Consider the following 12,885-nt stretch of genomic DNA (forward strand, 5'->3'; position numbering starts at 1 on the left):
TAAAACATATTATAGCGCATACGGCTAGATATGCCTGCCGGCTTGCCGGCTGCATTGGCACCGCATCGATGCACCTCTGCAGCTCATTCCTTTTCTCATCTGTAATATCTGCATAGCATCTGCCTATCTTTACACATGCGTGCGGAGCGGATTGCTCCATCACAAAAACACCGGCATTCTCCGTGTCTGGCTCCATGCTGAATTCCACATGCCCCACTATATCCCACGCCATGCCGTCCCCTACCTTCTCCATTCGCAGCTCATGCGGGTAGGCCACGCTGACCTTTCTACTGCATAGCGTGCTAATTGCCCTACTGAATCTGTCCTTGAACGTCTTTATTATCTCCTCCTGCTCCGGACCGCTCGGCAGCTTCTTATGCCTGGAGAATCCGGATAGATATTCAGCTGCATCGAGTCCTGTAATTTTGACTACAACCCGCAGGAAATTGATCAATCCGGTGCAAAGGTCCCCCTTGTAGCCTTGGCCCTTCATTTTCTTGCTTTCAGAGCACACAATGTCGGCATCGTCCAGGTCGCCCACAATTCGCAGCCATTTCTTGCGCATTTTTGCACCAGCCTTGTCTGGCTCGGGGTAGGCTTCGAGGAACCTGGCCAGCTCCGTCCCCCTCAGCTCCTCGCAGCATCCATCGAGCTTGCATTTCCCAGAAGGGAGGTCGTAAAACAGGCAGTACATGACCGACAATAGCGTAACCTCGACGCAGTCGCTGAAGGTGTCGGGGGCAAACTTGTCTAACTTGCGATTGTAAAAATGCGCCGTGGCGAAAGGGAGCGGTGGGCTCGAGAATGTAAACGGGAGCGTCTTCTGGAGCTCCAGGGCGTCTGAATTCATAATCATCCTGTAGAGCACCGACTCCGCCTGTCCGTCCTCGCTCCCGGGCCCACTTACCTTTGCAAAGCACCGATTGAGCACTTCAGCGTCGCTCTTTGCGATATCATAGAACGTGTCAATAAAATCTTCCACCTCGCTGGCTTCTTCCAAGGAATCCAGCATAGATGCGTGCACCAGCGCCTCCTTAGAAAGGGGAAAGGCCTCCTCTGACGGGTCGCTGCAGTCGTACTCGACCCCATCTGCAAAGAAGTTGATTATATTGTGCAGCTTGGGCTTCTCCCGGGCATCGACAGTGATGCTGATCTTCTCTCCGTGCTTTATAGTCAAGATATTGGTGTCTTGCTTGGGGTTTGGTGCACCAGCGGTGCTGCACTCCAATCCGACGCCCTGCGCCATGGCCAAGAGCGCAGCAAGGACCCGTGGCCCCTTGCCCTCTGTCTCGGAACGGTGCATCAACATTTTGTAGAGCGAGTCTTTAGCCTCCGTGCTTATGGTCAACAGTCCTCCTGCGGACGGAAACATGTAAACTACCACCTGGTAGTATCGCTCCTTGTACCGCGCCGCATCTCCAACTATCGCAGGTGGCAGGGCCCCATGCTGCGAGTCGACGGTCCAGTCCTTGCTATAATCACGCTTCCATCTTATTATATCGTCCGAGCCTGTATGCGTCCCAGCTACGGTCTTGACATCCGGGACATAGAACCTTGCTCCGGTCAGAATCCCGGATGCCCCCAGCACGACCCCTAGCCTCACGTCCATAGGCCCGCCGCGTCGGATAACAAGCCCGTCTCGGCCCCACCTGAGCGCCTCAGCGATTCTCCCTGGAAACGATTGCCACCAGGATACGAGCATATAATAATACATTACCGTTGCACAGAATTTTCATGCGGTTGCAAAATTTGTAATGTTTATTAATCTAATATCCAAGCAGCCAATCATTTTACAAGGAAACACCCTTGCATGCAGATCGGTGTAATACTGGTCGGTGCGCCTCCTTGACTTGATGTTTACCTATAGGGCGCAGGAGCCAGCGCAGTGCTTCTGCAGGCCTGCACATATGTTTTGGCAACACCTACCATTCGATGGTGGACTGCCCACCCAACGTAGCATAACTGTTCGCTAGAAATGAAAAATTTTCAAACAAACATCTTGGCGATCCTGGGCGTCAACGGCATAATTATATCTAACCAGTCTGGCAGGAAACAGCTTGATCTGGTGCTCACTTATCCCCAGCACCGAGTGCAGTTTACCGCTGTGATGCCAGTTTTGCAATAATCTCCAGTCCTCTATTTTGCCGCCCAGCCTCCGAGTAATGGGCCGCAGCTGTAAATTTTAGGTCGACGGCAATGGCTGGGCCTCTTGACCCCTGCATTCTCCGCCACAAGATTGCTGCTCAGTACTTATACTGCTCGATCTCGGCTGCCATTTCGCAGTGGCAATGGCCGCCGATTTGCTTCAACTCAGTTTGCAACGCCGGCACCTGGCTATCTCGGCAATTCCATTTTAAGCTGAGGGATGCTGCACCACGCTTCCATTCAACTAGTGTTGCGACCGGGCTTCGCATTTCATTGGACCCTGCCAACCGAGCTATCTCTACTGGTGCTTCTATTATTTAAGTGTTTTAATCCCTCTCTATTCCTCACTGGCTCGCTTCCAATTTTCAAAATTTTGCCGCCTGCCTCTAAGTGTTTCTTTATAGGAAATATGCATAATTCGTGCAAGTACATTGCACGGTCTAGTATTTTTGGCTGAATGGACCATGCGCAGTAGGAGCATCTCCAGCACAGTTGCTGTGCTTCGGAATCGAGCATTGGCTTCCTAGCTTTCTCTGTCTCGAACCTAGACTTGATCAAGCTGCCCCGGGAACTACAGCGCCGTCAAATCCCTGGGCTCCATAAGAGTTCGCAGGCCAAGTGGCTCATGCACATGACCTGCACTGGCGGCCCTGCCGCCGACGGTGAGGGCTAGTTGCAAATATAATTGCGAGCTAAACGGGGCCGCTCCATGTGAAACGGCGATGAACTGGCACTCATCCTGGCGCGGCATGCTCCCAGGAGGGGCCAGAGCTGCCTGGAGAGAGAAAGAGCTCCAGGGCCTGGTTAGGAAGATAGGCCTCGTGCTGAGACCGGAGACAGAGGCCGGGCTGGCGCAGATGCAACACAGCCACTAAAATAATGCTGGCTGTTTAGAGGTGTTTATTATCTTCGCTCCTGGTTTTCAGAATCCTCGGGAGCAGATGCTGGCGAGCTATCTGCTAGTCCCTTGGCAATTTCCTCCATTTGTTCTTTGGAATAAGGTTGGTCATTCTGGTTGGGTTTATCTAGCTTATTCAATGCGTTAAGTTGCGAAATTGTTTTTATTCCGCTGGGGTCTAAGTGCCAGGGTTTCTTTTCATTATTGTTAAGAAACTCCTTTGCACTTTCTCGCACATTGCCACCGTTGTCTTTGCTCGGTTTCCTCTCATCAGCGGAGAATGTCGCGCATGTCGCGAGTGTAAAAAATAGTGACTGTCATATGGCCAGATGCATGGGGCGCCCCAAATGTTTTTCTTAAATAGCCGTGCCCCTTTATTCCCAAATAGTTATTCTTGCCAGAATGAAGGCACAGCAAAATTTTGTTATTTCATTGGTCTTGGCCCCTCCGGCCGAGTCAAGCAGCTGCTTCGATTGGTGCTTTTATCATTTAAATTCCTTTATATCCTTTTTGCACGTAAGCCGAAATTTCACTGGCAGAATTTCCGGCAATTGAGCTGGGCAACCAATCACTCTATCCACTGCACTAATCGCAGTTTTTTCTAGTTTCTCCTGTACAGTGTTCGTGGCGGGCTGCCAGGGAATCCCCGACACCACCGGTCCGAATCCGGATGAGAAACAATCATCTGGTACTCGAGGAGATTCGTCTGCAGAAGCTTATATCCTACCCATGTTTGCCATCCAAAGCAGCCCGGCAGGACAGTGAGCAGCGCTCCCAAGAGCTCCGCCCTCCATAAACGGGGATTCCCACCACGCCATGTCCTGCAAGAATGCACCGGAGTCGAAAACTGCAACCCGAAGCGGGAAGAAAAGCGACGCTCCTTATTTTGCTCTAGAATGGCTCGCGATGCAATCAAACAGTTTCTATGTGCCGGCGGCATGGGGCCAGGGCGGCGCGGAGCAGCAGCATCCACCCATGCATCAGCTCAGCTGCCGCCTTACTCACCTCTCGCACGGAGACCACATCGAAGAACACGAACCGCGACGCGAGACTTCCCAAGCCTGGATGGGCACTCTCCAGCAGCGATCGGGCATATCTACCGCCATGGACTGCACGGCAGCACTCGCGTAAAATCTGCTAGTCGTTCTAATGGGGATAGATAAAGTCCGACAGCACGAGCACTCAGTCCCTAAAAGGGCAACTTCCACTGCATGCTTGACGGCGCTTTAGGCACCAGCCCCGACCTTTATAGTACGCTGCTGTACAAATTCGATAAAGATGCCGGTTGCTATGGGACCTCCACATGAAGTGTCCGAGAATAACCGTCTAGGAATTGCCCATGTTGTCAGCTAGCCCCGGCAGTCTAGTCTTTCCAGATATGTCAAGCCCCCAAGACGCCCTCTATTCTCATCGCTCAGCCCGCAAAAGGAGGCATTTAGATCTCTGAGAGCCCCGAAAGACGCGATTACAGAAACATCGGCATCATTTAGATTATTATCCGGAATACTCAATAGCTCGAGGAGCTGCAGATTTCCAATCAGTTTGAGGGCCCCTGCCTGCAACTTGCAGCCATGCATATACAGTACCTGGAGCCTGCTAAGCGATTCAATTACACGGACATCGTCGTCATCGCTCAAATCACAGGTGCTAACTGTCGCGCCCCTGCCCAGCGTCGTGAATACGACAGTCAAAATAGTGGTTCAAGTTTTAAAAAGAAGGTCGTTCAAGGATTAATTCTTACCCGCCAAAAGGCTTAAATAGCCAGCGGATGAAACCCACACGGTTTATTCAAAATGTATATCAAGTCCAGCAACGATATAGAAACCAAGAGGATAGCCAACATGAACCAGGACGACAGCCTCCGTAAATAAATCCCTGTTACATCAACTGTTTACAACCGCCCGGGTCTCGTACTCACGAGGACACAACAGCTACGTTAACTCCATTTTATTTTGCGCAGATAAACCTGGCTAAAAGCGGCAGACACGGAATGACTATCCCCAGTGCCAGTGTTAGTTTCGGATGACAGTAAATGATGCCATTTTAGGAAGAGCATCAGTGCCCAACCTATTACCACCAATATACAGATCCTCAAGGAGTTCTAGGGATTGGAGGGGCCTAAGATCCACTAACTTCAGGCCACACCAGCCCATATTCAGCTTCTTGATGCGCTTAAATGTCGATATCGTTTCAATCCCACCAGCATCCAACTTATTATTACTGATATTCAGCTCCTCAATCTCTTGCAGGGCTTTGAGGGGCCTGAGATCCACTAACCCCAGGTCGCACATGCGCATATTCAGCCTCTTGAGGCGCATAAATGCTGATATCGTCTTAATCTCACCAGCGCCCAACTTATTATTATTGACATCTAGCTCTTCAAGGAGCTTCAGGGCACTAAGGAGATAAGATCCACTGAGTCCAGGTTACAACTGTGGATATTCAGCTTCTTGAGGCGCACAAATCTTGATATCGTCCCAATTCCACCAACATCCAACTTATTATTACTGATATTCAGCTCTTCAAAGCGCTGCAGGGCACTAAGGGGCCAAGATCCACTGACTCCAGGTCATACACGCACATATCCAGCTTCTTGAGGCGCATAAATGTCGATATCGTTTCAATCCCCCCCTGCGCCCAACCTATTACCACTAACGTCCAGCTCCTCAAGGAGCTGCAGGACCCTGAGGGGCCTAAGATCCACTGACTCCAGGCCGCATCCACTTAGGGACAGTACTCTGAGTGCACTCAGTCTAGCAAGAGAAACCACGTAATCCTTGACTATCCTGCATCCTCCTATATCCAGCCCGTATATCCCCATCTCTCTCAGTATCCATATCACCACTTTCCACCTGCTTACTTCATTCTTATCCTTCTGGCCTTTCGTTACCTCAACTGAAGAACCCATGGAGCCCGTGACCAGCTAGGCAGCAGATAGGCAGCCGTGGACCTGCTGCCTATCTATTAACTTCTCCAAGGCTGACGGTAATATCCGTATATTATACGAAAATAACTCCGTGTTCCGGCGCTTATAGTGTTTATCAGATGATGGGTATATTGTGGCAGCGTCTTTTCCGACACACACGCATAGGCCATGCATACTAAGATACTCCCGGAGGAGAGACAGATACGACGTGGGCAGAAGCGTTGGCAACTTATGTTTGTCTATATTTCTTCCAACTATCAAATGTGCATATCTGCCGCCCAGGCTCTTCCTCGCAAGATTCCGGTACACTCCAGATATTCCCGCGTCTGTTAGATCCAGATACTCGATCCCCGCCATCAGCTCATGCAGGAACTTGCACTCAATGTCGTGCATACCGTCAATATCACCCTCGAACAGTTTCACAATTGCCTCAAAGACACGGCTTTGCAGTCCAAATTTTATGGCCTCCTCGCCCTCGTCATTCAGTTTTTTTAACCCTTCAAAGAGCTTAGATTCCGCAAATATGCGGCACTGCGTGTCATCGTACTTTTCCGCCTTCTCGCTCCCTTTGAATAACAATGAATGCGCCTCACATGTCTCAAGCGCCCCAAACCCCAGTACCAGCATCATCAATTTCATGGCGTCCTGTCAACTCTTTCTTTAAATCTACCTTCCCCTATCCCCTTTATTATTCATCTATTTGTCAACGGACGTTCTATTCGCCAAATAGATCTTCCTCGTAGATGAGAGTCCCCTGGAATTCGGCTTCCTCTTGCTTTAGGTTGGTCCCTTCTGCCACGCCATGATCGTTGCAAAGGGGCGATATTGCTATACATGTTGCTGCATCACTCTTACCCGCATACTGAGATCACCATTCTTGTCGGCTAATTTATTATCTTGGGCCACGTACGCAGGCATCTCCTTCTGGTTGCTGTAGACTGGAGTAACATCTGGGGCCTGGCCATCACTGTTATCAACATCGTGACTCATTACCTCGGAATTACTTCTTTATTTCATTCGGCTGTAAACTGCTTTCACCAGGTCGTCAAATGTTTCCGATTTTATCTCCTCGCTAGTGCAGATACTCAGCTACTCCCAAGTATGGCGTGTGGCGCCCAACCGGCCTGTCGTATACAAGTGCCATCTCGTATTTGGGCAAAGTAAGGTAAAATTTATTTATTCAAATTGCTGAGCAGAGTTGAAAAGGTGCTGCGGCAGAACCGCCCACAAAGACTCCCCGCTGAATCCTCAAACAGTCCTGGGGACTGCATTACCCGTACCCCGCTGTCGTATCATCCCAGGACGGAGCAGATTATCCTCATACTGAGTCTTGATGTGGTGTTATTTAATTTATTGTTCCCCGCCATTCCTTATGCCTAAGTGAGTATAGATAGCTTCTGTGCAGCAATGTCGCGGCCCCAAACGACCCGCGACTGGAGCATATCAGTTGCGAGTCCTAGCCGACATGTTTTGCTTGACAGCAGCAACAATTGCAATTACAGTGTAATTGCATTAAATAACACTACACAAACATTAGACAATGTTAAATACCACTATAATGACATAATGATAGAGCCCCGGTGTGCCGTTTATGGAGCATAGGGATTCTGTTGGGGTTGCAATTTGGGCTTGGATATAAAAAAATTCAGGAGACGCGGGGCATGGTACGCTTTGGACTGGAGGTGCTTTGGGGGCTGCCGCTTTCGCTGTGGGTCGGAAGTGTGCGGGGTACGGTTAATCTGGCTGTTAACACGCCGGTGATATTCACGGGTGTGGACATAGGCATCCCTTATCCGGAGTTCGGAGTGTCTGCGTTGAGGTTCTACATGAGAGTATTAAAAATTTCTAGGGATAAGCCCGAGGATGGGGCGGTAAAGGCGGTGGATGCAGCGCTCGAGAAATATTGGTGGACGCTAAACAAGTATTATAGGACCGGGGAGTGGTTGGTGGGTATTCGAATTATTTCTGAGATGCAGAATGCTGATGCATATTTAAGCGATCTCCTGGAAAGGGCGATAAAACGAAAGCCGAATGTGAAGGAAAGGGAGAAGCTCCATAAGTTGGCTGCAAGAATTTATAGCAAGCTAATAAAAAATTGCGGCCTGCCTTCGACGGGAATTGATAGTACCAGTGTTATGTGGTATCTTCACGATCTTCAGCTGGGGATGTGTCACAGGGTTGCAGATTAATAAATCCGATTAACCTGGAGGAACTTGCCATGAGTAGATTTTATTTATAATTTTTAATATATGTCTTGACAATATGCCCAGCATATTATTATCCTCGAAGTCCAGTGTGGCTTTAGTGCTCTGCTTGGGCACGGTGGTGCAGATGCCCAGATGTGGTAATGTTTGGTGTGCTGTCAGTGCCTTGGCCGATCTCCATGAAGCTGATGATGGGAGGACAGTTCCCGCAGGCGCAGGAGGCCCGTCTCCTGATAAGTCATTACTGGAGGCCGCGCCAGAAAACATCGGGCAGACGTCTATCAATTCCAGCGAGATAGCAGCATCTGGTGCACCGGTCCAGGCGCTAGTGTATAAGCTCGAAGGGTAAAGAATAATTTATTATTCTCGGTGCCAGAACTAGACCCAGATTACTGATGAAATGTCATCATCGTTCAGGCAATTTCTACAAATACTCAGCTTCTCCAGGGACCGCAGATTTCCAATCAGTCTGAGAGCCCCCGACTTTAATTTGCAATCATCCATGCGGAGATTCTTCAAATTACTGAACGACGCCACCATTCGAACATCGTCGTCATCGCTCAAATCTCAGGTGCTAATATCAAGCACCTCCAAATACTTCAACTTCTTGATGGGCTGAAAATCGTTCGGCTCTAAATAGGTGCCAGAGAGATAGAGACCCTTAAGACTCGGGAGAGATGATATTGCGGCGATGTCCCTCCTGTTTATGGGGTTGTTTGTTGCATCCAGCTCACAGCTGGCTATATTAAGCTTTTTGAGATTTTTAAGCAACAGCATTGCTGTAATATTTTCCCCACTCAATTTGCTACCTGCGATGTTCAACTCCTCTAAAAATTTCAGTTTATATATTCCGAGGAGGCCGGCAGGATCCAGCCTACACAGGGCCATATTTAGCCTTCTGAGCTTTCCGAGTGCTAATATTTCCCGTACAACACCAGGGCTCAGCTCGCAGCCCTCGACATCAAGCTCCACCAGGTCTTTCAACCCACCGATCCCCAGGAGATCGTCGGCCTGGGAGCTTAGACAGTGCATCTTCAGCTTCTGGAGCTTAGTGAGCAAAAGTACTGTCGCAGCGCCATCGCTCAGATTGCTCCATCCGGCCTCGAGCTCGGTCAGACGTGTTAAGGTACCGAGAGGCCCAAGTTTAACTTTGGACAATTCAAGGCAGTACATGTGTAGCCTCTCAAGCTCTGGGAGCGACCCTATTGCTTCAACATCCTCGTCTCCCAAATTCATTCGCCCAACATCTAACTCCTCCAAATGTTCCAGCAGGTTTATAGGCTTTAGACTTGGCTTCGCTTGGCAGCTGTACATGCACAGCTTTTTAAGAACCTTGAGCGATGCTATTTGTGCACATTCAGCTTCTTGAGCTTTGTGCATGACAGTATTGCCCCAAAATCTTTACTGCTGAGCGTGTTGTGCTCAACATATAGCTCCTCCAGGCGTTCCAGGGCCTGGACTGGCGGAAGGGTGTTCGGCTGCAAGCAGCAGTTATTTAGTGAAAGCATCTTGAGCTCCGGCGGCTTGCAAACTAAAACGATGTCACCTTTGGATAGCCTGCACCCGCTCAAATCCAGCTCCGATATCGCCATCTGCCGGAGTATCCACACAACCACATCCATCCTTCTCACACTCCTCCTACCCTTATACTCCATAATTAGTTCTAAACTATCGCAAAGAGTACAGACTTCGGCCTCCTCCATTAGGTTCGTGGTGTCTATGTCCTTCGATGTCTCTGTGCTCATGCTGATAGAATCCGCCTTGTTTTCCAGCCCATGCAACAATAGATCAAGCCCAGATGGCGTGATGCGCACCCTTGCAACAGACAATGCCTTATCCCGATCGCCGCATCCGTACTCTTCCTCAGAACACACAGTTGCCGTCTTGCCCTTCACAGAGACGCACACGCCATGCATCGTGGCATACCCTCTGAGGAGCGAGAGATACGACGTGGGCTGAATTATCGGTACCTGGCACTTGTTCATATTTGCCTCGAGTATGCCTTCCAGATGCACACCACTCAGGCTCTTTCTTGCAAGCCTTTGATATACCGTAGACGCCCCCCATAGCCCAGTTTTTCCTTCATTTATCCGCCCTATATCCGCTGCATTTCTTTATTATCGCCTCCAAACACAAAACTTCTTGGAGCCGCCCTACCTGGCCTTCAGCATTCCATCATGCGTCTCCACCTCGCGGTGAGGCACCTGGGCTTGATGCACCGCCCTTGTACTAGCCACGCCCACCGAAACACCAATAAGAATGCCAGCTGTATCTACGCACTGCCTAGCGTCAGAGGCCACAAGTGTTCCGCGCCTCACCGGATCTGCCGCCTCCTGAGATGGGAACTGCAGTCGCCGGTGCAAGCAGCCCGAATAACTGCATCTCCGAAGAATGGACATCTCTCGCTACGTAGATCTCTATCGGCGCACGGGAGCGGCTCTGTCCGCCGCAAGTGCATGGCTGCACCATTCCTCATTGGTGCACGCCCATCTGCGTTGGCAGTACCATTGACCCATGCGGCACATTGCCAGCAATGCCATTGGTACCCAGGCCTTGTTAAGGACCGCGGCCCGGCAGCCGCATGAAGCTTATCGTCAGCTTCCTGCAGATGCCGCTCACCGTATCCAAGAATAAGAACGACGGCCAATTAACATACAATAAGATCACCGCTGGCGGGCTGGTTCTGGGGATCGAAAGCCTCTCAAAGCACATGGAGTTCGTCTGGGTCGGAGGCATCGGCAGAACAGACCTGAGCAGCGCGGAGGAGGAAACAGCGACCAGGGCGTGTTGGGAGAAGTTCAAGTGCGTTCCCGTATTCCTCCCGAAGGACATCAACGATCGGCACTACAACGGCTTCTGCGACGCGATCCTCTGGCCGGCATGGCATTCCTTTCCTGACGACGTTTGCTTCACCTTCGACGACTACGAGGCCTACAAGGAGACGAACATGCGCTTTGCCGACAAGATCCTCGAGAAGTGCGAGGAGGGCGACATTGTCTGGATACACGACTACCAGATCATGCTGGTCCCCGGGATTATCAGAAGCAGGATGAAGAACGTGAAAATTATGTTCTTCTTCCACACGACCTTCCCCGATCCCTCGAACATAGAGCGGATACTTTACAGGGACCACATTCTGAAAAGCGTCTGCCAGTGCGACATGGTGGCGTTCCACCTGCCCGAGTATGTTCTTAACTTCAAAAAGGCGGTGGAGGACTTGGGCGGCACTCCCAAGCTGAAGGCGCTGTCGATCGGGACCGACCCCGAGATGTTCAGGAGGACACTGCGGGAGCCGGAGACGATCGCCAAAATGGCCGAGCTGAGGGACAGATTCAAGGGCAAGAGGATAATCCTCGGCGTTGAGCGAACCGACTACATCAAGGGGCTCCCCCACAAGATCAAAGGCTTCAAGCGCCTCCTCGAGCGCAACCCAGGCATCGAGAAGGAAGGGGTGGTGCTGCTCCAGATCGGCATCCCCTGCAGGCCAGACGTGCAGGAGTACGCCTCGTATGTAGCCAAAACCTGCGAGCTCGTCGCGCAGGTCAACGGGACAGTCGGGAATATCACCAACACGCCCATCCACCTGCTTCTCAAGAGTGTGAGCCGCAACGAGCTCGTGGCGATGTATGCAATCAGCGATGTGATGCTGATTACATCGATCGTGGACGGGATGAACCTGGTGGGCCTCGAATATACCGCAGTGCAGGACGAGAACGAGGGTGTGGTCGTTATCAGCAAGTTTGCGGGCGCGGAGGCCACGCTCCAGGGATCGGTCTCGCACAACCCCAACAATACCGAGGAGATTGCCGAGGCCCTTGAGGTGGCCCTCAACATGTCCAAGCAGGAGAGAAGCGAGCGCCACGCCAGAAATCGGAGGAACGTCGACATATTCACGTCTACGAAGTGAGTGGAGGACAACCTCGATAACATTTGCGATGGATGGATGGACAAGATGGCTGTGCGCGGAAACAAATAAACATTTTACAAATACACTTGTTGATAACCGTCTGCGAGTTTTGGCGCTTAAGCGTCTTAAATTCAGATTCGAGGTATAAATAAAAATGACTTATTCTACTTACCGAGTGGAGTAGGAGGGATGCTACGGTGGAGCCGCCGCACAACGAGATTCTGGAGACTAGGCCTATGTCACCAGTCCTGCGCGAATACTATCCGCTGGCACAGAGCCTGGCCATCAGCATTCCGATTGATGGGCTCGGAATCACTTGTGTAACATGCTTAATGCATAAACCACGCGAATAAATAGTCTGTTGTGCATTTTTACTAACTAAATACCCATGGGTTTAGACCGCCACATAGTTTATTATTCTCAGTGCTAGAGCTAGGTCCGGATGACAGTGAGCGATGCTGTTTTGGAATACCACCACCGTTTAATGCATTATCGCTGGCGTCCAGCTCTTCCAGGTGTTCCAGAGCGCCGAGAGGTGCAAGGTCCACCTGATTCATCCCGCATCGCCGCAGGGACAGTACTCTAGGCCCATTTAGCCTGGAGATCGGGGCTATGTGGTCCGTGGCTATCTTGCATCCCTCCAGATCCAGCCTGTCTATCGCCATGTGCGCAAGGAGCCAGGCGAGGGCATCCCATCCGTTGACTTTCCTCCCATCGCTGGGCCCCGCAGTCGCTCCTGGGCTTGCGGGACGCATTCTGCCCTCCTCCCTCTCCAGTAGTCTATCAAATGCAGGCGGCAGTATCC

General features: G+C 50.8%; 1 protein-coding gene across 1 annotated transcript; it reads left to right on the forward strand.

Annotated features, from left to right (window-relative positions):
* The first annotated feature begins 10,754 nt into the window (after positions 1-10,754).
* Positions 10,755-12,433, forward strand: LOC145737932 (uncharacterized). The gene is made up of 2 exons (XM_081992765.1): positions 10,755-12,076; positions 12,265-12,433. Exons 1-2 carry the CDS (start codon positions 10,755-10,757, stop codon positions 12,431-12,433), a joined length of 1,491 nt encoding a protein of 496 aa, XP_081848891.1.
* The last annotated feature ends 452 nt before the right edge of the window (positions 12,434-12,885 follow it).

Source organism: Ips typographus, linkage group LG14 (assembly GCF_016097725.1).
Source record: "Ips typographus isolate SLU linkage group LG14, UJ_Ityp_2.0, whole genome shotgun sequence".
Classification (NCBI taxonomy): domain Eukaryota; kingdom Metazoa; phylum Arthropoda; class Insecta; order Coleoptera; family Curculionidae; genus Ips; species Ips typographus.